We start from the raw sequence: 24,880 nt of genomic DNA, 5'->3' as shown, positions 1-24,880 counted from the left end.
CCCAGCTTTCTGGTTATCATCAATTAGAGAAAATGTGTTACACAATACAATTCAGTTCATTAAGGACATACAATTTCTGTTTTATCCTAATGTTTTTGTGCTGCTATTCCTGTGGTCAAGTATGCATGTTGCCTATTTAGACTGTTTAAACTTCCATCTGCCTAAGTATGTGGCAGTTTAAACATTTCACTGGGTGAGGTGACAAACCATTACCAACACTGACAGATGGCAGAGGTGGTGACGATTACGACTAGTTAAAATGCTGAAAACAAATCTATTGTTCCATTGGTTCTAATCTATCATTTTAAAAATGTTTTTTTTTTTTTTTGGTAGTCCATAGGCAAAACGTCCAAGACCAACACACTACCTACCTGTGCAACTGTTCATGCCATCTCGTTTTTACTTCATCCTGTAAAATCACACAAGAACAATATAATCTTCCTTTTCAAGAACTGCAAAGGAAAAAAAGGAAAAAAAAATCCAATCGGTTCCTAAATTCAAAAGTATTTATTACAAGAACACCAGCATTTTCACCTTCGAAACGACAGTGAAGTATTGCAATAAAAAAAAAAAAGATATCATCAGTTCCACAATTAGTGCATGAATGAATTGGTGAAAACAATAGCATATACCAAATTCAAAACATTCTGTTTTTGCTGGTTCGGGCAAACAAAAGATAACATTTTTGTTCATCCAATTTTTTGTTTTGGAGGTTTTGTGGTATTGATAACCTAGACTTAGTACAATTGTTTTAAATAGGTCATACTTTCCTTACTTGTTAAAGAGTTTCATGAATACCAAATGGAAGTTTGATGAAGCCGAAAAGAAACTTTAAATTCAAAACCTAGTTTTAGACATGCGTACGTTTGAAAAACTTGCCCCTAATGGATTGAAACGGAGTAGTTCTAATAAGTAGTTCTACAAATGTGACTTTAATCTGATAAAACTCAACATTGATTAGTAATGCATGTTTTTCTCATTTGGCTTTCCTTCAAGACAAATGTAATTTACAGTACCTTGGTCAAGGATGCCACACAAATCAAATGGGACATCACTTTATAAATTAAATAAATAAGACCAACATTAACCCCCCTTTCATCCCACTCATACAGTATGTACACAAATATATGCACAGTCCTTATAAGCCCAGTCAATGTGTCAGTTCCCTGCAATTTCTCCGGAGATGATTACCGTCTATTAAAGACAAAACAAAAGCTTTTTGAGACATGTGGTAAAAAAAAAAAAAAATAATAATAATAATAATAATAAGTATTTCTTTAGCAATTTTGTCTACAGGTCATTGACACAGTAACCCCCCCCCCTTTATACTACATACTGTAAATGCATACAACTTTATATGCTGTGACAGTAGCCAATATGACATACACGTATATAAATTGATAAAGTGTTACAGTAGCCAATGATTATGTAAAGTTAAAATCATTGGTTACCAATCAAATGCCATAAGGCTGAAAGATGCTTTGCGTCACATACCGCCTAGACTGTTTATTAATAGAAACACGGGTCCTCTAATGTCTTCTCACAATTAAAAGCCGATCCAATGCAATAATATTAGACTTACTCTAATTTGTAGTTTTTTTCCCCCTGGTTGTTTTCTTACCCGCCATTTTTTTACAATTCATGGACAATAAATTAGTACATAGACAAACTGGGCAACGATCTTTGCAATTTTCAACATTCTTATTCAATCCTCAAATTTAATTAATCACTGATGATGGTGATGCAGTGTTGTGATTCATAACAGAAACATTCAAAACCTAACCTGCAAAAATATATTAAGGCAAAGGGAACTGTCAAGGCATTTCACCACCCAATGTTGCATAGCTAAGGCAGCGCAGGACTTAATACAGCAATATATACATTATATTCAATGCATTCTTATTTACAAAGCACCCACATTCCTCAGCGGGCACATAAACATGTATTTACACATTCATTCTCTACTATGCAACTGAAACCTGTACACGTGTGGGTTTTTAAGTAGTTCGGTGGGAGGCAAAAACTCCACATTTTTGCCAGTGAAAATGAAAACCCAATATAACCTTCATTGGCCCAAACACAATTATCAAAAAGCGTAAACTAAACGGTTGCACTGCATCAAAGAAGATCCAACCCATTTGTATTATGTATTAAGTGAGTCTTCTGGCGAGGGCAATTAGCAGTTTTTTTTTTTCAAACTTGCAAGGCCGTAGCAAACCGGATGAGGGCGCCAATCAGTATCACTAAGGTTTTGTGTTTGGAAAAAAATCCATCTCTGGCACTTGACCATACCCCACAGTGGGGCACATGGCAGCACATATGTTCTCTCTATCGCTCCGTTAAGCGTCAAGCAAAAAACACCTCATTATTGGCAAAATGTTGCCCAAGCACACCTTGAAATAAATGGCAGTAAAAGATATATTTAACACCATTCCTTTGGTTATAAATGATTTGGCTAGAGTGCAAAATAAAAGCAATGTAACATGCAATAAAACAGTCTATAGCTCAGTCCAAAGTTGCTCTTTTTTTTTTTCTTTTCGTTTCCAAACACAGTAGTCAACAGTAAGGACAACAGCGCCTGGTGTTATTCCCTATAGCTCTGTGTTACATGCAAGCTTCAGTGTCCAGGCTCCCTGACTTTCCAGGGAAGGTGCAATCCTTGTTGCCCATGGAAGGAGAACAAGGTTGAGGATGAACCACGTCAGTGATGGCCTGGTGCAAAATATTGCAAGTAGGAGGGCGGGAGTTATGAGGGGAGAAGGGTGGCACATGACAGGATGAAAGCGTGTCATGAACCTGCGCGTCTCTGAAGCTGACCAGCGTGGGGATGCGAGAGGGGTTGTTCGCTGGGCCATTGTCAGCACGAGGCCTCATTCTGGTTGCGAGTTTGTTTTTTGAAATAAGAGCGACGCCGTCCAACTTTTTTTCTTTGTTACCGTCTCCGCTTGTGCTACCATTGGCTAGTGGAGATGTCAACGGGGGAGATTCAGAGTGGGATTCACTTAGGCTCAAGCACATTGAAGAGTTTTCACTAGAGGAATCCTGGAAAGAGCAATCCTCGGAAAGAGGCGGGGGCACAGGTGAAGGACAGGCCTCTGGGGGTGGGAGGTCTTCACTACCATGACAATTCTGTACATCATATGGTAAACTGGGCTGGTGAATCTCCGGAGATACATCTTGTACATTGTGCAATTCATTCTCTTGTTGGACACTTTGTTCTCCGTTCATATTTTTACAGTGGACAGTTTGAGGAACAAGCTGTCTGTTTGTGTCTCCAGGACAGGAAACATGTGTTTTCTGGCCCATGTAGCTAGAGATAGCTGGGAGCTTCTTGAGACCCCCTCCATGCTCCCTCCAGTGTTCTGACCCCTCTTGGCCAAAGTTGTGTCCATAAAGTAAATTCAAGGGGTCCTCTATGGGAAAGTGAGAGGAGTTTGCCCTTTTGGACTCCCTGAGGTCAGGACGGGCTCCTATCTTTGTACCCACGTTCAAGGAAGAAGAGGAGGAGTTGGAAGAGGAATAAGCAGAATCTGTGATATTAGAATCAGTGAGGCCTGTTCTTGAATGTGTTTTATGACCATGCTGGCCCATTACTTTGCTCAACCCTCCTCTAACTTGCTGCGTGTTGGCTAAATACTCAGCCTCAAAGCTACGATACAGGTCCTGTTCTCTTTGGGGGTCCAGTGTCGGCAGCATCTGAAAACCACAACCCAGCCCTTCATCCTCAGGATCCTGACGGCCCAGACCGGACCAAGTTCTACTGAGGCCTCGTCCATTTGGCCGCGTGCCATGGGACGATCGTGGAGGGTGGGCAGCATGATGGTGAGAATTCCGGGGGGATGAATGAGGAGATCTTCGTCCTCCCGAAGTGACTGGGGGCAGCAGTCTGCCTCTTCCTGTGGAGGGTAAACGAGGGGGTCTGGGAGTGTTTGTTGTCTTCTTACTGGGACTGCTGTTGTTGTTGTTGTTTTGGACACCTTTAAGTGGGGAGTTGGAACATGAGGCCGACTGTCTCTTGGACAACACGCCACTTATTCTAGGAGACGATGGGGGCACTTTATTGCGACAGTCTTCTCGTCTCTCTGCTGTTTGGCCTGATGCGGCTTCGCTGGACCGAGTATGGCCGGGTACCTTACTTTGGCTGTGCGAACGAGGAGCATGTATCCTTCGGGGACCTTCGTTACCAAGCGATCTGCCCCTTTCCGTCCATGTGCTTCGTCCGCCATCAGATGCTTGAGGTGGGTTAGGTTTCGTTGCCGAAGTGAGCGCTGCGCGTTCCCGAGACTGGCTCCGTGCACGGGGCAATGAGCTACGCGGTGTGCTCTGGTTTCCGGGCCTCTCAATTAGATGTTTGCCTTCCTTGCGATTGACAAGTAAGACCACTTCTTCATTTGAGCGGTGTGATGTCCCACTAAGAGTCAAGCGTCCTCCTCCTCCTCCTCCTTTGGAGGAGGCTGTCGAAGAGTCGCTGTCTCCAGAGAGACGTCTGGCCATTGGTAGCATTGTCTCCTTACTCCTGCAATATGAGAAGGGAGAAGCGTTTACATTTCAAGAACACTCAATATTACTAAGATAATTTGTTTATCATATTTTTCCTCAGGCATCATTCAAGGAAACAAAATTATTTGCGCCATCTAGAAACGTTTCAAATGAGATACTTCATAAAGTTCCCTAATAGAGCATGATTGGTGAGAACCTAACTGATGAGGTACAGTCTAATAGTGACCTAAGGCTCAGTGTTTCTTTGGACAATGGGCTGTGACGGCCAGAGGGATTACAGTCAGGATGAGAACAAGTGGGGGGATTAGAAGCAAACACAGTCCTGCTACTTCTCAATTAGGCACTGTTCCACTGTAATGCACCAGTGGGACTATCCACTCTGACTTTATAATCAGCTCTTATTGTTCACTTAGAGGAGGATGTAAGTAAAGGTTTGTATATGAAGAATGTACTACATCTGTATTTTGCCCTTGTCACCTGTTCATGATCAGAAACATGCAAGTAATAAATCAAAATGTGTTCTTAAACAATAAAATATTTACAGTATTTTGTTGTATTCTCATGAATTTCTTATTGTGTTATTGTCTAAAATGCATTCTACTGTATATACTTTCATCCTCATATTACTTTTGTTGATAATTGATTTAAAACAAAAAAATGAGCCAGTCATCCATCCACCCACACACTTCCACTTCCAGGATCGTGGGCGAGCAGCCCGTATAAGGGTGTTTGGTACCCCGTTCCCCCGAAGCAACCGCCTACAGAGTTCCCCGAGGGACACGGTCGAACACCCTCTCCAAGAGACAAAGCACATGGAGACTGGTTGGGCGAAATCCCATGCAGCCTCGAGGATCCTGCCGAGGATGTAGAGCTGACAGACCCTCCTCTCCAGCACCCCCGAATAGACCTTAGAGAGGAGGCTGCGGAGTGTGATACCTCTGTTCCTCTCGTCCCCCTTCTTAAAAAGGGGGACCACCACCCCGGTCAGCCAATCCAGGGGCATTGTCCCCGTTGTCCTTGCGATGTTGTAGAGGTGTGTCAACCAGACCAGCCTTACAAAATCCAGAGCCTTAAGGAACTCCGGGGCAGATCTCATCCACATCCGGGGGTCTCCCCACCGAGGAGTTCTTTCCACATAATCATGCCCCTCCAGGTCTCACTGTCACTGTAACCCCAGCAGAACGAAGGAGGAGCCCACCAGAGGGGACACCCTCCAAGGACTCCAAAAAGGGTGGGTCCTCTGAGCTGCTGTTTGGTGGACAGGCACAACCGGGGGAGGTTCCCCCTCTCGATAGGACTAGTACCAGAGCCTAAACTGTGTGTGGAGGCGAGTCCGACTATATGTTGTTGGAAGTTCTCGGCCTCACGCACCAGCTCAGGCTCCTTACTTGCCAGAGAGCTGACATTCCACAACGCAAGAGATAGTTTCTGTAGCCGGGTATCAGTGCGCTAAGGCCCCCCGCCCATGGCGACCGCCCAGCTCTGTATGCATCTGACCCCTTTGGCCCCTCCCACAGGTGGTGAGTCCATGTGAGGGGCCCAATTAATCATCCATTGGGAATGAATGTATGTCCTAATTTGGTAATTACTCGCAAAAAGCCAATCCACCTGTTGACCTACTTCCCTAGATAGCTTTCAGCAGTTGTTGAGGGATGGATGGCCAATTACAATTTCTTTAGTCTGGAATCCAGCACCCATTTGAACTTATAGTTCATTGGAAAGTGCCTGGTGTTAACATCGACTAAGTGTCGCTTCTAAATACAGAACATTGGCCAAATGCCAAAATAACCTTATGATTATGTCAACAATGGTACTTTGACACTGATGTAAGACGAAAGTATGAAATGAACCAAAAGTATAAGCCTAACTCTCTTAACACGCAGCAGACACGCAGCGGACAATGCTGCTAATCTGGCTTTGTCACTACGATTCAATCACGAACATGCACATTCTGAAGTCTGTCAGAGTTTCTCGTTCCAGTCCAGCATGATCTGAAATGAACATGTCAACTTTCATGTTCGCTTAAGTGGAGGAAAGGGTAGGAGGAGCGTGACACGCGGTTTGAAAGGGGAGCATGAAGAAGAGCGTGCTGTTCAATGCTCTCCACTAGAAGGTGCTGAAGAGTGGCTGGGTGAGGCGGATTTATCAAGGCAATGTCACCTGAGATTAGATAAATCTGCTCTGGTCTAATCTAATCTGCTTCCTGGCATTTGCACTTGTTGTGCATATGTTAAATTCTTCTTTCTCTGTCTGCTCTGCCAGGTGGCACAAAAGGCCAAGTGGCAAAAGATGACCTGATAGCGATTATTTCTGTACTGTATCACGAAAGGTCCTTGATCAAAACTCTATACACACACACACTCACCTCATTGGGTTGAAAGGTCGAGGTTCCGACCGATCTCTGGGTGGCCGGGGCAGACCAGTACGAGGTTCGGGTTCAGTAGGAGCAGAGGAGGTCTGAGAGTGGCCGGGCCTTGCAGAAGCCGTAGTTGCACAAGGTGTGGATGAGGGCTCCAGCGAACGTCTGTCAGGTGTTTTGTAAGACGCCATGCCGTCGTTTCGCCAGTGTGGACCAGGACTTGTAGAGCGGGAAGAATGGGCACTTGAAGACTTACTCTGGCCTCCCTGATTTTGGCCACTGGCCTTGGCTTGATGGTACCGATGGGCTGCAAGGTGACAAGTGAACATGTTAACAGGAATCAAAGACTCAAATCAAGGGTTTGGATACTACTGGAGAGGCTAAGATATAGTTTAAGGGACCATGATCAAGATGTGACCTAGGTGGTTAGATTTGCAATGCCGACTAAAAGTAATGTCAGTTTGCATCAGCTGTAGAGAACTCCATGACATCACCACTTCAGTAAGTTTGGACCTGCTTCTAAAGAGTTCTTGCAATATTAAATTGAGGTACTTTCAGGTTGTGCTAGAGATTAAAGCACTTTTTCCATTACAAACCTGGATGTGTTCATTTTTTTGGCAAATGTCCAATGAGCACTCTAAAAACGTTTGGGCCAAAAATAACTCAATTATTGGTGAAAAAAGGACCTTCTCTACTTCTGTTAATTTCAACAATGTTTTGGAGATTTTTGTACGACCCAACGTAAAAAAGAAAGGGTATACTGTACAAAACATCTTTAAAAAGAAGGTGGAATACAAAACAACACACAACCAATATTTTTGGGCTGTTAGCTGGGTTATTGATTTAACCCAGTGCTTCTCAATTGTATTTTCCCTAGCCCTCCCTAGAAAGAGAAAACTTTTCGCGTCCCACCCCACTCGACACAGTGACTATAAAGAAGCTTACTATCTATAAAAATTGTATAAGTATACCTAAACCTGTATCTTTTTTAACATTGACAAAAGAAAAAAGCAAGAAAAAATGAAATGTGTCAAATTGATCTAAGTGATCACATTGGACCCAGCAAATTTTTACATGAATTTGACCCCCACAAACGAGTCAAATAAATAACCAACAAAACAACAACAACAACCAAAATGAGGTTTTGATTTTTGCACAAAGCAACCCCAAAACTTGTTGTTTTCCACAAGACAACTTCAAAATTGGTTGTTTTGTACAAAACAACCCAGTGGTATGGATTCAAATTGACCCCAAAATTGGGTTAATTTTCGAATTGACTAAAAATGTTTTTAGAGTGTGGATTCAAACCAAACAAAATGTTACTTCTGTTGTTTTTCAGAAAGAGAACAGACTATCAAAAGCACGTGGCCTCACCAAAGGCGGCACAGCGACATGGGTCGTGTTTGTCCAAATAGTGTTCCAATGTGTCCCAGCCGCCTCCAACACGCACCATCACATGGGTACGAAGGACCTGCGGGGAGAACAGAACAGAGAATACATTTGAGCAGACAACAAACCATCACAAAATCATTAATGGAAATGTTCATTTATTGCAGCACAACAGTCAATAGATATGCAAATTCTACAAGTGGGACAGCTTGCCGAAGATGTTACATAACACCTAGATGCCCCCCTATTTCGCCCTCCCCTTTCCCCTCCATCGCGGCCAGCTGCTGTCATTAAGGAGGCCGCTCATTGCCATGCCAACTCACAATCGAACAGAAAAGGTAGCATAATAAAGAGCCATTGCACTATAAAGACTTTCATTTTGCCTTTTTGCATCCATCTCATGTGGATTTCCCACAGAGGGTAGCGCAGTGAAATTAGCATGGTAACAACTCCCCCCCGCTGTCCTCTCTGGGAATTTAGTAGTCGGGGAGAGGAGGGGGGGTGGGGGGGGTTCACAGATATGTCACTTCCCACTCTCCTCTGCTCTCCGAGGCACACGCATACACACCATCAGAGCAAAGAGCCACACTGCCTCCAGGCAGCTGCCCTCGCTGAAGCAGCAAACGCTGCCTGATGTGACGCGCCGCCCCGCCTTGTGTTGTGTAATAGGTGCTGCCAACCACATGCTTGAAAAGGTCGTACCTGGGTCTCCCGGGCCGGGCCGGGCCGGCTCTCTTTATCCTTGCACAAAATGTATTTTGGGGACATAACACGTGGCAACTAATCACTAGGTCCCAAATGGTGGTCAGGGAGAGGCCACAGACATGGGACGTGCACCTCCGTCTGACCCCACCTTCTCTGTAATACGTTTGCCGTCAATCCACTCGTCTCTTCATCTGGCTCCCTTTCTGCATGATGATATGTCAAAACAGCTGATCTGCTTATCTCTATCGGAGCATAAACTGCTTACTCTCAACTGACCTGGCTTCAGGCTGGTGTCGGCTTCACTGGTTGTCTGATACTACTACCCAAGTACAACTTTAGTCACTTTCTCAGATATTGATGGAATGTTTAGTCCAGTGGTTCTCAATTGCGGGTACTTGAAGAAACTCGAGATTTTAAATAACATGTTAAAATCCTCTAAAAACAATTATTGAGTGAATTAAATGTTTCAGGAATATATAAGATCATAAAACACAGTTTAGATTCAGCAGGTTGTTCAATTTCCTTATTTATAAAACCCATAATCTCCCCATACTAGAACGGTTCGACCCAACTTGTCATGTGCCACTTCTCATGACCTGTTTAGTTAATGATTTATCTTTGTGAACACATCTCTGCTGCAATCCCAAAAGGTGATGCTTAATGTTTCATATTTTTCTGTGGACAAATATTTATTCATAATTAGTTCTTTTTGAGAACAGGTCTGACACTTTATGTTGATGATTTTTACTGAAAAATGTTGAGAACCACTGGTTTAGTACATAAATGACCATTATTCTCTCTTTCTCTTTGTGCCAAGCAGTTGGGATAGATTCTTGCTAACCATGACCCTGGCCAGAATAAGCTGTAGAGGAGATGAATGGGTTTGTTTTTTTCAACAGCAATAATAGGTAGGCGCAAATGAAAATGTGTCTTGTCACAGGCAATGCACAAACTGAACATTTGTGAGGCATTGTGAAATAGGTTATAAAATCTATATCCGTGGAAAAATATTGTTGGAATTTTATTGCCTAATACATGTACTCAGATAATCGTATTTCAAACGATGTTCATTTTTGGGGGAATGAGTGTGTCCTAAAATGAATCAGTACAGATCACTTAACATTAAAGTGCTAATGGAAAATGATTAGAGAGACTAAGTGATGCAACAGTAAGTAGCAATGAAACCAGTGTCTGAGCAGCTTCACGTACGGTGTCTCGTACCAAAGCATCTATTACATTATTCAACAAGTCGATTTGATCTGTTGGGTCTAGTTGCAGTTGCAAGCATCGCAAATCATCTCTTTATTACATCATAAATTTTATATCATATATTTATTTCCAGATCCCAGAAGCTGGCTGAATGGCTGTGCAAGGACCATCTTCCACTTTGCATTGCTTGCTCAGCTCAGGCGAGAGACACCCAATCCCTGTTTCTATGGCAACAGCATCTTAATAAAGGCACATGTTGAAGCAATTCCCCTTCTCGTTTTGTTGATCAAACCCTGTATTCATGACTGAAATCATCACTTTCTCTTTAAAGTGGCCTACCTTAAGGAAAGGAAACATTATAAACTTCCCCTTTGTCCAAATCGATCCATCGCCCATTTTCTTTATCTGTTTCGTGGCCTTGTTTAGCCCCCAAGACATTTGACAAAGCTTGAGCCACTGAATAGTATTTTTTTTTTTTTTTGGCATTCAATGCGGCCTCTGCTTAGTCGAATAAAAGAGGCGTGTTGGCCACACTTGTACGGATGTTCAGGCATATGCATAATCACTGCCATCCTCAGAGAGGAATCAGGAGAGGGCGGAGACAGTGTGAAGAGAACTAATCTGACAAGTGAAATGCTCCCAGAATGGCAGATGAGCACACACAAACACACACACACACCCCTTCAGTGCACTTCTGAAAAAATGGTGGCAACGGCACTCTGGCCAATCACATGCTTTAAACAAATTCCACTAAAATGTCAGATCTGCTATTTGGAAGTATTAGAGACCACATGCATGTGCAGAGGTTCCAAATCAAGTATCTGAAGCGTGTTGACTTCATTCGTGTTCAAATATAAATCTTTAGAGCACTGGATACTTTTTATGCATACAATTCCACTATAAAGTGACCATATTGACAAGGTGGAGCCACTCAAAGAATTGTGTATCGACGCGGAGAGCGGGACAGATCTAGCCTGTAAATCCTCACAATTTGGTACACCGTCCAAAGAGCCCATTTATCTAGCAGGGGCAGCATTTAGGTAAGCGAGACCGAATCAATAACTGGACAACAGTCTCCCCTCCCAGTCCTGTGAGGTTTTATATGGGTCTAGAGGCAACTATATTCCTAATCTGTAACTGAGACAGGCAGTGCTGCCCGCACAAAATACTGCAGAGATAAAGTCCGATACAGGAAATGACTTAAAGCTCTATTTGTGTCTCACTTGGGAAAAAAGTGCATTTCTGGGTGCGGGCCAGGCCAGACAAATGCTTTCGAAACACAGTGCGATCCCAGTGCTGCTAAGCATACATAGGAACCTCAAAAGTCTAACATTGTCGATAAATTGACTGAGAAATTCAAGACGCTGCATGGTATCAATCAAGCATGGTATCATGCAAGAGGAGCATCAGTCAGGAGAAGAGAACTTTTTTTTTCATTTGTACAAATGAAATCGAAAAAAAGAGCTACAAATCAAACATGTTGCATATAGTATACAGTGCAGTAAACTGTAGAGACGAATGTGGAACATGTCTGTCCTGGCTGTCATGGATAGACATGAACGATTGGTGCACAGTGCTCTCAATTGCCTGCGTCCCTGAAGCATCATTTCTGAAGGGGACGCATAATTTCAAATCAACGTGCGTCGCTCAGACGGATCGTTTTTTGACATTAAAATATTAATCATCGTTCATCTACTCTTTTATTCAACAAAACTTGACGACCTACAAACATTTTTGACAACTTTGTACGCCATGTTTGTTTTGATCTCACAGTAAAAAAGAACACAGCTTTGTTTACATAAATGCCGTGAGCCTCACGGTGTAAGCCTTGACGATCAAGTAGATGACAACGAGATCATTGTCCATGATCCTTGCATTGTCCACTATGCAGTAACTTCAAATTAAAAACGTCCTAATGCCGTTCGTTTCATGCATTTCTTGATATCCCACATTTTATTTTGAAGCATTATCTAGCTTCCTTTACAACCAATCACGTCACCAGACAGATTTCGCCAGGGGACATTCTAGCGGTACGGATCTGCAGTGCTCGGGTAAAAATTTCACCAATAAAAATCAATTCACTTCAGACCGCACATGCCACATACTACTTAGTACAGTAATTCATTGCTAACTGTATTCATTCCACATAATCAATGCACGCATGGCTAATTTATATGGTAATTTATTCACGTGTAGCGACTTTGGCTGATATTACATACCCATGAGCGTGGGAGGGAGAAAGAAGCAGGTGACGAGAATCACTGAAGGTGGTAATTTTAGCCGACAATGTGTTAAAAATACTAATTTGAATTGATGTAAAGTGTAACTTGGAGATGGTTATCAGAAAGTTACTCGCCTACAGCAGGGATAAGGCAGTCAGGACTGAGAGAGGTAAATGATTTTTTTTTTATTGCTGATCCTGAACTATGGAATGACCGCCCTACCACCTTAAAATCGATTTTGATAATTAACTTCAACACGGTAATACATTTGTTTTTTTTCATTTGCGTGACATTTGGGATTGAGGTCAAATGTTATTCTGCAGATACATTTATGAAGTGGACATTTTGAACCGCTACTGATGAATTAAATTTCCATTGTGTCCTATGGGAAAATAGGTTTCAAAATCTGACTAAAGCCTCGGAGGTTGGTCATCGTCTTTCAGTAGATTGTGTTTGATCTCAGAGGTTCCACTGTACTAGAACTACACTCATGCTTAACATGCTGAGACAGCCCTCTGTTTTTTTTTTCTCTGACATACATCTTAATTTATTTCAGCTAGCACCATATGGTATGATACAATTACAGCAAACCCAAAAAGAGGACAAATCTAGCTATGACATTAAACCCTTTCCTAACTTGAAGCTTATACTTAATGCAGAATATAAGTTATTTAAATAGAAATTATAGAAAGAGTCCCAGGAGTCATGTTTTTCAGATAAGTTATTTAAATAGAAAGTATAGAAAGAGTCCCAGGAGTCATGTTTTTCACTGTACCCTTTACAGTAACATATCATTAAGTATAATTATACTTGAAGCAGGCAAATGTTGATGGACATACCCTTATGAATATCAGCGCACTGGAATCTCCCACTTTATACTTTCCTTCAGACACCTTGATCATAGGAAACTGAGCTGGACAGGAACAGTGGCCCAGGATTTCACGGACCTGAAAGGAACAAAACATAACACACACATTAGCAAAGGAGCTCCACTGACCTCGTCACATCTGCGAAGCCAATATGAAGTCATGCTTAGTCACATATCTGTAATTGTGACCTTTGCAGAGGGAAGTGTCACCTATGCAATAAGTCTGCATTTTGTACATTCGAAGTGTGCGTCATTTTCAACCCAACTCCACTCTTTGCATTTCCTCGGTGATGGTGCCCCACCCTTTTCTTCTCCCACAATGGAAGCATTTCCCTGCCTAATTTCACAAGATTATTTTGGATTTAAAAAAAACATGCTGACATGTCATTGAATACACTCAAGTCCTATGTGACATTGTTTCTGGCAGTGGCATCAGCAAGCAATGGAAGAGAAGGAGCCCACAAACTAGAGCAGTAGCAGAGGGGGTTAGTGTTGATGATGATGTCAGCTGGCCTGCGCCGCCAGCTGGATTTCGAATTGTGATCGCAAGCCAGCGCCCTTGCTGTGGTCGGGGCTGCTTATTAGGCAACTGGAGTCAGACACCACTGCAGGGTGGAGCCAGATATGCCTGATCTACACAGCCCTGGGCTCTCTCAGGATTGGACAACTCCCATGTTGTTCTTGGCATCGCTCTCAAACAAGTGTGCCGGATCTTGTTGGCTTACAGGATATAAAGCAGGCGAATGGACATGAGTGGAATAACTTTTGTTTAAGTGTGTGTGGAGGAAAAAAATGATGTTGTAAATAGCAAAGCGCAATTCATGAGCTAAGCAATAACTTATGTTAATAATAGGACTAGTTTAAAAACCATCAATGCGCACATAATTTCATTAGAGGGGTGATGTGAGGTGAGCAGAAATGACATTCAAATAAGTGACCAGCATTTGCAACGTTTTCTCATCCAAGTGACAAGGAAAAAGTAGCAGTTGGACGGCAATGGGATTTACGATGCACTTTGCGAGACACCTTGGCAAATGTGTTGACATAAAAGCCGATTTTTGCAAATTGACAGATTATAATGTGATTCAGATGTTCAAATCATGCCAACGGCTCCTATTTTTAGAATACAGTACTGTTTATTGTGGCTACAGTACACAAGGCTTAAGGAATGAAAGAAGTGCAGCATTCACCAAGTGTGTTGAGAAGATTCAATTTTCCTTTGGGGGCCTCCCACAAATTAAACGGGTGCAATCACAGCCTCCCACCTGGCTCAGTTGCCTTTACACGCACTGTGTTTTGTTTACTTACATTGCTCCAGTCTATCTATATATGTGCCTGCCTGCCCTCTTTCTGTCTGCTCTTGTCATTGCCATTTTCAATTTGTGAGTAGCCCTGTTTGGAAAAACCCCAGCCTGTGAGTTAATGGAACCATTTCCATGGTAACAGACACACGCACACATACACACGCTCACGGCCTTCCCTTTTCAAGCGTTCGGTTAGTCATGTTTTTTTTTTTTTTTCATTCGTTGCTCTCAGCTGTTCAGCTGCATGAGGTCAAATTTTGGTCCAAATACTGAAGCCCCTCCGATGTGTCAAAGTGTTTTCCTCTTCAAACGTGTGCTCTTCCCAAGACATTGCTGTATCGACACCACATGCTCAAACTATATCTCACACACTGCAACCAGATATTGAGGGGGAGGAGAAACTCAAGGTCAGGTGGGAAATATTGGGAAGAGGGGCCTGAAGGCAGTGAAAAACTGATGGATGAATTATAAATGAATGTTGGTCACATGAGATGCTTGGAGAAGGAACTGCAGATGTTCAAAGCAGGAAAAAAGGAAGAAAAACTGAACGATCCACAACATGGCGCTCACTATCCTAGGCTTGAATGTCTTAATGTAATAAGAATGTGAGAACCTCTTTATTTTTTTTCATCAAGATATTGCTCTGAAAGAAGTTTTGGTTTGAATTACAGTTGAACTGGAATATCTGTGACAAGCGGCATCAGCACAACATGAATCAAAATGTCTTCATTCCTTGCCTTCCTGACCTGCAAACACATGAAGAAGCATTCGGGGCAGAGATAGACTGATACTGAGGGCTGAGCCTTCCCCTCAGGGACGGTGAACAGGGGAAATGGGAGGGGAAGGGATCAAGATTTTTCATGCTAGTCCCCATTTTCTTCATGGGTGTCTGACTCTGTTTTACTCTAAAAGTTCTGCAGAAACAAGATGAACCCTCAACAATCCATGTTAGCTTAGTGCTTTTAACAAACATAGGTGTGCTTGCATGTAAGAACACAGGCTCATTAAAATATCGTTATACAAGAGATCATTATTACCAAACTGCAACGATAAAAACTGGAGATTACGGAAACTGCCCAGACAGGAATCGAAGGGAGGCATTCCCATTATTTGGTATCTGTGACTCAATCATAGGGAGGGACAGAACACACAGCGTTTTCAAAGAGAGCTACAATTGTGATTATATGGTTCTTTTAAAAGGTGAAAAAGATTAAACTAAGTAATTTGTCGTTTGTAATGAATGGAAATTCCGACATGGCCACCATAGCTCCTATTGGTCAGGGGTACTTTTTGTACCCTGTGCAAGACTTCCATCACATGAAGCCTTGCGTCAAACTATTTATATGGTAACTTATTTTAATTTTGGTGAATAACACTATTTTAAGATTGTTCCAATCCGGTTGGTCTGGAAATCGGGCCGATCACAAGATTTTCAGCTGATTGTTATGGGCTGAAAAATATCACATTTTTTATTTTCTTAATCCTAAAGTCAAGATTAATATATGTTAATTTCTTAACAAAATTTGTATCGCCATTGATTTGTTGGATCGGGACTCGGTATCGACAGATACTCACATTTGAATGAATCAGACACACGGTAACAAAATATGATCGGGACATCCCTAATCTTATGTGCAAAGTGTTGTTGTCCAACAACGACATTTGAATTTCAATTTCAGGTTTTTTTTTTTTTTTGTTAAATAACTTTCAACAAATCAATGGCGCTATTCTGTGCAGTGGCCACCTGAGCCTACTTGAAGATGCTGCAGGCAGGTGCAGAAAATAACCATACGCTGACAGAATCCGGTTCAGATAAAGGCCGATCAAGCAGAACAGCAGCTGATGTGTTGAAACGGTCTCATACAGAGTCATAAAGCGGACGACATGTCAATTACGTTTCACACTGCCAAGAGGAGGGACATGTTGACCACTGTGCAAAGTCCACAGGGCGCGCACCCTAAAACGGGTGACACCTTCCCGCCACGAAAGCATGTGACAATGCAGACAGAAACAGTGAGCGATGCCACGCTCTCTCAGCAAAGCGTGTGACCCAATGTAAGGCAGGAATGACCTAGTTTTCTTGCGCTCTACTGTAGCTCTTCCCTCTCGGAGCAGCATCCACTGCACTCAGGTTTAGCCGAGTGTACAGTAAAGTCACTCCGGGCACTCGCTCTTTTGTTTACTATGGTTATTGTTTTTGGATTTCTTCAATGCATGAGCTGGAGCATGTCTTCAATGACGCCCACAAAGGCTCCAGTATATTCTCTCATCTTTACCCTTGACCTCTGTTCCCATATCTATCCAAACAAATGAAATGACAGCATTTAGTTACCGCTCTGTCACTAGTGGCAGTCTATTAATTTACCGCAAGACATACTGTCCTGTTTCTTGCTTTATCTGGCAACGAGAAGTGGGGGATGGGAATGAAGGAGCTACTACTCAAGCCTGGGGGTGAAAAAAAAGACAAACCCTTTGGAAATATGGCAAGAGTGTTTCGTCCAGATATACTGTATACACAACGCCTATTGATGCCTGTATGAGAACAATATGAATGTCCATTAGAGACAGGGGTGCCATGTTTTTAATTATTGTATAAAGGCTCAAGGGCTAAAAGCAACCTAGAAAAGATACAATACTGGGATGCAATACAGTGGAATGTATATAAACTTAGAGTCACTGTCATAATCCTTCTCTCGAGAAGATATGATATAATCCCCTAAAGCAGAGGATAAACAGTGCACTATATGGACATATAGATGGGTAACAAAACAAGGCAGAATCTCTATAAATGGATCCATATGGCGATTAATTGTTTTTATGAGTACTCCAATGATGTCACTCACAATGCATTTGCAGCACAACTACTGACGCCACGCGCCACTGACTCAAGTTCTGATGAAGGAAATGAGTGCCTGGTAACTTCCTCAACCTTAAGTGTGAAGCGGTCCCAAAGTGAGATGAGTAAGGGCAAAGGCGTCGGCGGAGAGCAATAATGGTGGATGTGCGCAAGTGGCAGAACCAGGAAAGTAAGCCGGACATGCGCTAGCTTTACAAACATGACGCCAGGCTGTATGTCAGCTCAACTATCTTAAGTAAATAGACTATTTTGTCGATACATAACTTCTTAGGATATTATTGAACATCTACAGTACACGGTTAGAGAAGGAATTCGAATTCTCATACTTGTGTGGGTCTTCCTCTATGAAACTCAACAATCCGAAGGTAATTGCTGACATTTCATCAGCAGCAATTGCAAATATTAATAGAGAGATGCTTTGTGAGTCAGTGAAAAAACGCACCACGATTAGAAATCAATGGCTGAAGGGAAACAAAAGCAAGCCATTAAGGAAGGCGTGAAATGCCATCCTTACTGCATGATGCAGGAACTCTGCACAATGGAGAGCAGAAGCCACACAGTCTGCTACAACAGCTGTGGAGCAGTAAAATTAAGCCCTGCAACTTTCCCTTCTTCTCTGACAGACATGACTAAACACAATGAGGCTTCCAGTAATTATGGAACACTAATCTCAAAGCAGGCTGCAATTTTTATAACAAATACAAAAGAAAGCCCCCCAAACAGTCAGCAGGATAATTTTGACCTATCAAAACAACAAATGCATAGTTGAAGATAACCATAATACCAGACATCTTTTGGATTGTCTCATGTTTTTCAAACAGACTTTATTTACACGGAAAGATTTTTAACAACTTTGTCAAAAAAAAAAAAAAAAAAATGCTGCTCCGGGGGCCTAAAAAAAAAAAAAAACATCAACAGAAAATCTCATTATTTGTGTGCCAGACCAGTAACATTAAGAAATATAAGCAATATTATACTAGATTTGATATGTGATGTGTAACATTAGTGATCACAGCACTGTAGTGACAAACACCAACATGCCCAGACTGAACACTTGTAAAGCACGCACATGTTTCTGTTTTCAGACCACTATTCTTCAGAATTTCAGAGACATGGGTAAAATTAATATTTTTAACAACCATTATTTAATATTGTTGTAGTTTAATTGTTATATTTTTTACTACAATATTGTTACACACAATTAGTCAAGGAATAGGTGGCAGTTTACCATTTGAAAGAATTTTGGTAAATGGTTAATTGTATTGGAGCAATAATTCATCAACACCTAATCTCAAATCCAATTGATCAATATTTTTGAGAATTGATCAATCAAATAAAGACATCTAAACTTGTCCAAATCTTCAGAATTTTGACTTCTTGACAAGTTATCTCAGCAGATTTCTTTAATCCATCATGAACAGACATACATGATTGTGTGGAATCATGATGAAATGTTTACACAATTCTACTTGATGAAGATTTTAGTCTACTGTCTGACATGTTATGGACCATTCCTGCACTATTTGGAAAAACAAGTCCAAGTTTTAATGAACATTAAAACACGTTTTTATACATCTGATTCATTGCTCAATCAACAAATAACAGATAATAGGTCAGCTAAAAATACTGTATCTACCTTGAAACTCCAGTAGGAGGTAGTCAAGCAAAGAACGTGTTCAGTCTACCCATCAAGAAGAAGAAAAACAGGACGTTATTGACCTTATAATAGCTAACATGCAGCTCCAAGCGCAAGTTAACGTACAAATAATCATATGTATGTATGGACTAAACGGTATTTAGTGTATGTTGATCTCAATTGTAATTACTAGCATGTTAATACTAATTGCAGTTGCTAATACTTAGCAAAGGCAAATTTTGATGTAAATAAAGAGTTGTTATATTCACTCATAATAACCTGACAAATATGCACTCACTTCAACGCACATTCAGGCCTTGTCTACATGTAGTTCTAGCAAAATAGCAGCAAATGTCTCTGTTTTGCCCAATTTGCTTTTTTTTTCCCCATCAAAACCAAATGTTTCAAAACCTCCAGCCAAAGTGGAGATTTGCCCAAGCCTCCGGTTTTGTGGTTGCATGTAACCAGCTTAAAACGGTGATTTACATGATTGCGCTACTCTTTTTCCCGCCAAAAAAGCAGATACTGATTGGACACGTCAGAGACGGAAGTTATTTCTGATTGGACAGAATTTGGCGACACTACTGCCGCTTAGCGACTTGGCATGCTTGTAAGTGAATGAAACCGTACTGTGCTGGATTCCTATAAACACAATTTCTTTAAATAAACAACAACAACAAAGAGGAGACTATGCTGTTTTAAATGAGGCGGTTACATGTAGACAAGGCCTTAGTAATATATATATATATATATATATATATATATATATATATATACATATATACATATATATACATATACATATATACATATATATACATACATATACATACATATATATACATACATATACATATATATATATATATATATATAATATTTTTTCATTTTTTATTTTTTTGTGGTGGTCGATTACTCAATTGTTTGATGGAATAAACGGTAGGATAATCAATTTTGAAAAGATTTGATCGTGAAAGCCCAACTTACAGCCCGAGTTAATTAAAAGAGCTATATTGGTCAGAACATTCCAAAATGTAATTTTTGCTGACAAATAATATAGGGAATATTTTACTAGAGGTAATTATTCAGGTAGGAAGCATAATGTTTCTTATCTGTACCATCACACCCCTGGGGTGTACCCAAGTTATATGACTGTGTTTGCAACTGACTAAATGAACCACCTGAAGAGGGAATATGATGAAATGATGTGGTGAAAACCAACTCATGTGTTCTTCTCTGAAAGCAACGGGGCGAATCAAGCCCAACACTTCCACAAGGCCAAAAAGTCTCAGTTTGAATAACAAAGAAAGACAAGCACCTTTTGTCCTAGCTCGTAGTTTACTCTAATCCTCAGTCATATGCGCATGGACAAAGTCTAGACACATCCTCGTCCACAAGCTCACAAAGTCTGTCCGCAGAGGCCACGTCAGAAGTGCTCTGACCAGCATGAATGCCGAGCCCCCTCCTCCTTCTTCCTTCATCCCTCTTGTCTGTGCTGTCATGTTTTTAGTGTCAAAGAAGCACATTGTTCCGCTCATCAATGTGCAAACATCAACTTCGCCCTCAAGGGCGTGTGGTGCTGCGATGTCTGTCTGCTCGTTAGCTTCGCCTCTAACGAGATCTTTGGCTATCTCACGCGTGTGCCCCAAGGAGAGGTCAACAGGGTGAACCACAATGACAGGAAGGGAAATGTAAGCAGAGCAAAGAAATGCTGTACACATTAACTACAGGGAAATAGTTGAGATAAAAAACAAAACAAAACACAAACTACCCAAATTTCATTTTTGCGACTAAAGGCAGACCACTAAAAGGCTGGCTTGACATTAATAACCAAAAATGTTAACCAAATGAACTTTGACCACATCTCTCTTTGTGTGCGTTTTGCAGTCTCACAGACACACACACACACACACACACACACACACACACACACACACACGAAACTTTCAGGTAAGAAGGAATGTAACACGCCTCTCACACGACCATAACACAAAAAACACTGGCATGCTACTTTAACGTGCTTGGATACGCTCCACTTGTCACATGTTTCTTTTGCAGCATTAGTGTGGGAGAAAAACATATTCAGCGAACTCAACATTAGGTACGCCGAGATAACATTTCAGAATGTCGGATTCTTCAAATACCACAACTTTTATCTTTTTCTCGTCTGCCCTTGACAACGAATAAACATTTGAGCTTAAAGTTGCCAAAAAAGAAGTTAATCACATTTGGGAAGGCAGACATTTGGTTAAGACTTGACAGTTTTTTTCTTGTATGAAGTAGAATATTTGCGACTGTGTGCCATCAAAATAAAATACTTCAATTTACTTGACTCGTAAAAACATACATGTGAAGTGCTGTTACTACCGCTACAAAAAGCAACCACGGTACTGATTAAATGACTGAATTAATACAGTAATTTTCTGACTGGGTCGATCAAAACAGAATGAAAACAGCATGTCAACAGCAATTCTGGAGTGGCTTTTGCGTTGCTCTCTTTACTGTAGGTGTGGCAGGAGACTAAACATATGTTGTGTATACATACACCTTGTGAGGGGAAGGAGGACGTGGTTCTGTGTGGTTGAATAGCAGCAAGCTACTAGTGTCAATATAGAGAACATAATTTAAATATTATAAAAACTGGGAACTGACTGTCGATCACGCTGTACAATATTTTTGAATATTTGAACACTGCTGTGTCAATCTCAAAGCTGGGGGTCATTTTGTGTGGCTAGAAAAAGCCCCCTCCCCCCAAAAAAGTCTATTTAATTCATCTTTCTGTGTACATGCATGTTTATTTTATTCATAATTGGTTTTACATGCATTTATTTTCACCAAATTACTGCTTACTATTATAATCTTTCATTACATTATATTATCATTATATTTGCCATTGTTTTCTATGCGTGACTTCTGAATTCTCAATCTCATTTGTTTGTTTTTAAATGTACTATATAGCTGCAATTACAGTCAAATGCAATTGTGGTGATATGAGGTTGTTCTACATATCTATGATATTCATAGTCATAACAGCCGCCGACATGACTACAATATTGTGTTGATGAGCCTATGTAACTCTATGTGCAGTGAACTGTCCATGAACTTGTACTATCTTTGTCTTTGTCCTCAAAAGTAACCCAAATCAGAGCATTAAAAAGATAACTCAAGCGCAATGGGAGAAAAACTACAAGTGCAGCCGGCTATTAAGTGGTACAAGTTTATGTCAAAACACCCGTAGTGGCCCCACTAGTAAATAAGACCGCATCTACTAGTGCGGGATCTCAATGAAATTTTTGCTATGCTGTGCACACCACGTAAAACATACTTTGAGGCAATTGATTGGGGCCCTGAGTTTTAAAGGGTTAACACTCATGTCATGAAAAAATGATACTTCGAAGCAGTTAATGTTTTAGGCTAAATACACACAATTATAAACAAACGTTGACTTTATCATGAGTTTTTCAAGTGCTCCCCACCCTTCTCATTCAAAGAACTAACCCATTTTACTGCACATGTGCAGACTTGACATAGGAAGAGCATAACAATTTATAAAATAGAAATGTTAACCCTTTGCGAGGATAATAGATCAGCGTTGTCCCAATCAAGTGCAGAAGAGGATAGGGGAAATGTTTTTCATTAAATCTGCCAAACTTTTGAACTGTTTTCATACAAACCCCAAATGCGCAATACTGTACTGACACCAGCAAGAGCCAAACACTCTTTTGTTGCGGGAGTAGTGCTGCTGTCAATGTCATTCGAGGGTGCAGAATAGAGATGAAGTATAGAGGGCTGCATTTTATGAAGATCTGCTATTTATAAGATCTGCTGCATATGGATGCTGATGGATGTTCTTAGTTGCCATGATTTTCTTTAGCTAATACATCTCATCGAGCTAGCTCAGGAGGGTTCGCAGGAATGACAAAAAAGCTGAAAGCGACTTACCAACTCGTCCAGATTCCTCATGTCACACAAAACTCTCTTCTGGGGCCACACAAACGGCTCCGGTTCAGGCTCGTCATCCACGCTGCGATTGCTCTCCCTGCGTCCGAAACACCTGCTGGGTGGGCTCTGTGCCTCCGGCTCCCCGGGGTCCACCTGCAGGCCGCCCTGCTGGTCTCGGATCTCCTCTTCGATCTCTTCCTCCAGCTGGATGAGCATGGGGGCCAGCATACCGAACTTGGAGCCGCGGCGCGCCACCTCCAGCAGGCACAGGATGAAATTCTTCTCGTTGCATCTCTCCACCAGGTCGTTGGTCTCGAACATGAGCACGTCCTTGATCCACAGCTCCCGGCGACACCAGCTGATGAAATTGGACACGTTGTCCCGAGCTAGGAAAGAGCCCGCGCTGACGTTGCGGGATTGGAAGACAACGTCTTTGCGAGGCAGCTTCATGGACTGGGCCGCCTCGGGGTACTCCAGCTGGAAGTCTTGGGCGGCCCGGTTGACGTTGTTGGCGTGGCGACACAGGGCGCAGCCCGTCTCCAGGCCATCCAAGAAGGTGTCCGCGCTCAGGTCCAGGTCGTAGAGGGTGTTCAGCCATTCCGCCAGGTCCTCCTTCATGGCGTACAGGTACTCCTCGCTGGATTTAAAGGGCCGAATGCTCTTGGAGGCGGCGGACTGGATGTTGCTCTGATCGGCCATATTGTCGGATTATGTATCAATAAAAGTCGTACTTGATTCCGGATCTCCTCATTGCGCAACCGCGCTCCAAATCCTCATCTGCAAAATAAAGCGCAGTGAGCGTGCGGACGCGCCCATGCCGGCGTGCATGTGCGGGGAGTGGAGGCCGGCCTTTGTGCCGTTGTCACGGGCATAGCGGAATGCCGAGTGGCTGCGGCGCTCGGACGCGTGTTCCGGATGGGTTTCGGCGAGCAAAGCCCCTTTTCTGGTTCGGAGCAGTCAACGCGCCCCCTGGCCGCCGGATCCTCCCGGCCCGTAAACATCCACGCGTGGCCGTGCGTGTGTCCTTTCCCAGATAAAATGATGACTTGTGAGCGGCAGCGAGCCCACGCACCGCCACGAAGAGACTCGGCCCATGTCGCGCCGCCTCCTGCCTTCAATATGTTGACCTGCCTCGGGGCTTAAAGCAGCGAAGCGACGCGGCGGCACATCCCATTATGTGGATCAACCGGGAAAGGAGGAGGAGAAGTTAACCCCGTAGTCGCCGGGCCACGCGGCAACCAACAGACGCCTTGCAAAAACTTCATATTACTTTCGGGCACAAATAGAATGAGCTCAAAACAAGGAAACTTACACGTTACGCTTGCTCTGTCGTGACGTATATTTCAAAGTACAGAAATGCGTGGATGCCTTCCAGATGAAAACTTCTCACTTCCAACTGAACAAGTTTCGACTTTACAGCAAAGAGATCAAACATACGGATAAAAGGCAAGTCGTCATCTCGCCTTCAAAGAAGGACCGTGGTGACGTCAGTCAATGCTGCCCATTGAGGCGAATTGTTCCTGACATGCTAACAGGCCACAGCTAATTATACTGTATTCAATGACAAAAATTACCAAATACTTGGACAGGATGATTGGAAACTAAACTGCATGTGTACTTTAAAATTTTACCATAGGCCTTCATGTTTAGAATTTCGCATTAGAAACAAGTCTACTTGGAAAAGTAGAACATGTAGTGACTTTGTGACCTCTGCGGATCGCATTAATTGCCACAAGCTAGTGGCACTGTAATGTGGAATTTACAATGAAAAGTACTTTTGTATTGTTTTAATACCAGTGATTTATTTATTTTTACACACAGGGCAATTTATTTAATTCATAAAGCCTTCAAAGTTTTTGGCACCTGCATGGCAATTTGATCTGACACTC

At 42.1% G+C, this 24,880-nt stretch overlaps 1 protein-coding gene across 1 annotated transcript; it reads right to left on the bottom strand.

Moving 5' to 3' along the window:
* Positions 1-488: 488 nt before the first annotated feature.
* On the bottom strand, positions 489-24,372 carry gas2l1 (growth arrest-specific 2 like 1). The gene is made up of 6 exons (XM_088430643.1): positions 24,304-24,372; positions 22,992-24,129; positions 13,224-13,331; positions 8,234-8,330; positions 6,866-7,166; positions 489-4,516 (listed from the first exon to the last, which is right to left on the bottom strand). The coding sequence occupies exons 2-6, from the start codon at positions 23,688-23,690 to the stop codon at positions 2,605-2,607; spliced, it is 3,117 nt and encodes a 1,038-aa protein (XP_088286769.1). The 5' UTR covers positions 23,691-24,129; positions 24,304-24,372; the 3' UTR covers positions 489-2,604.
* Between the last annotated feature and the right edge of the window lie 508 nt (positions 24,373-24,880).

This window comes from Hippichthys cyanospilos, chromosome 1 (genome assembly GCF_059441005.1).
Source record: "Hippichthys cyanospilos isolate Australia breed blue-spotted pipefish chromosome 1, RoL_Hcya_1.0, whole genome shotgun sequence".
Classification (NCBI taxonomy): Eukaryota; Metazoa; Chordata; class Actinopteri; order Syngnathiformes; family Syngnathidae; genus Hippichthys; species Hippichthys cyanospilos.
This window is presented reverse-complemented; position numbering and strand designations above follow the sequence as displayed.

What these genes read in the sequence shown, in the direction of transcription:
- gas2l1 (XM_088430643.1), bottom strand. Translation starts at nt 23,690, where the DNA reads ATGGCCGATCAGAGCAACATCCAGTCCGCCGCCTCCAAGAGCATTCGG. An exon ending in TGAGGAATCTGGACGAGTTG is followed by an intron (nt 13,332 to 22,991) that starts GTAAGTCGCTTT and finishes TGTTCCTTTCAG; the next exon opens with GTCCGTGAAATCCTGGGCCA. An exon ending in CGACCTTTCAACCCAATGAG is followed by an intron (nt 4,517 to 6,865) that starts GTGAGTGTGTGT and finishes CTCATATTGCAG; the next exon opens with GAGTAAGGAGACAATGCTAC.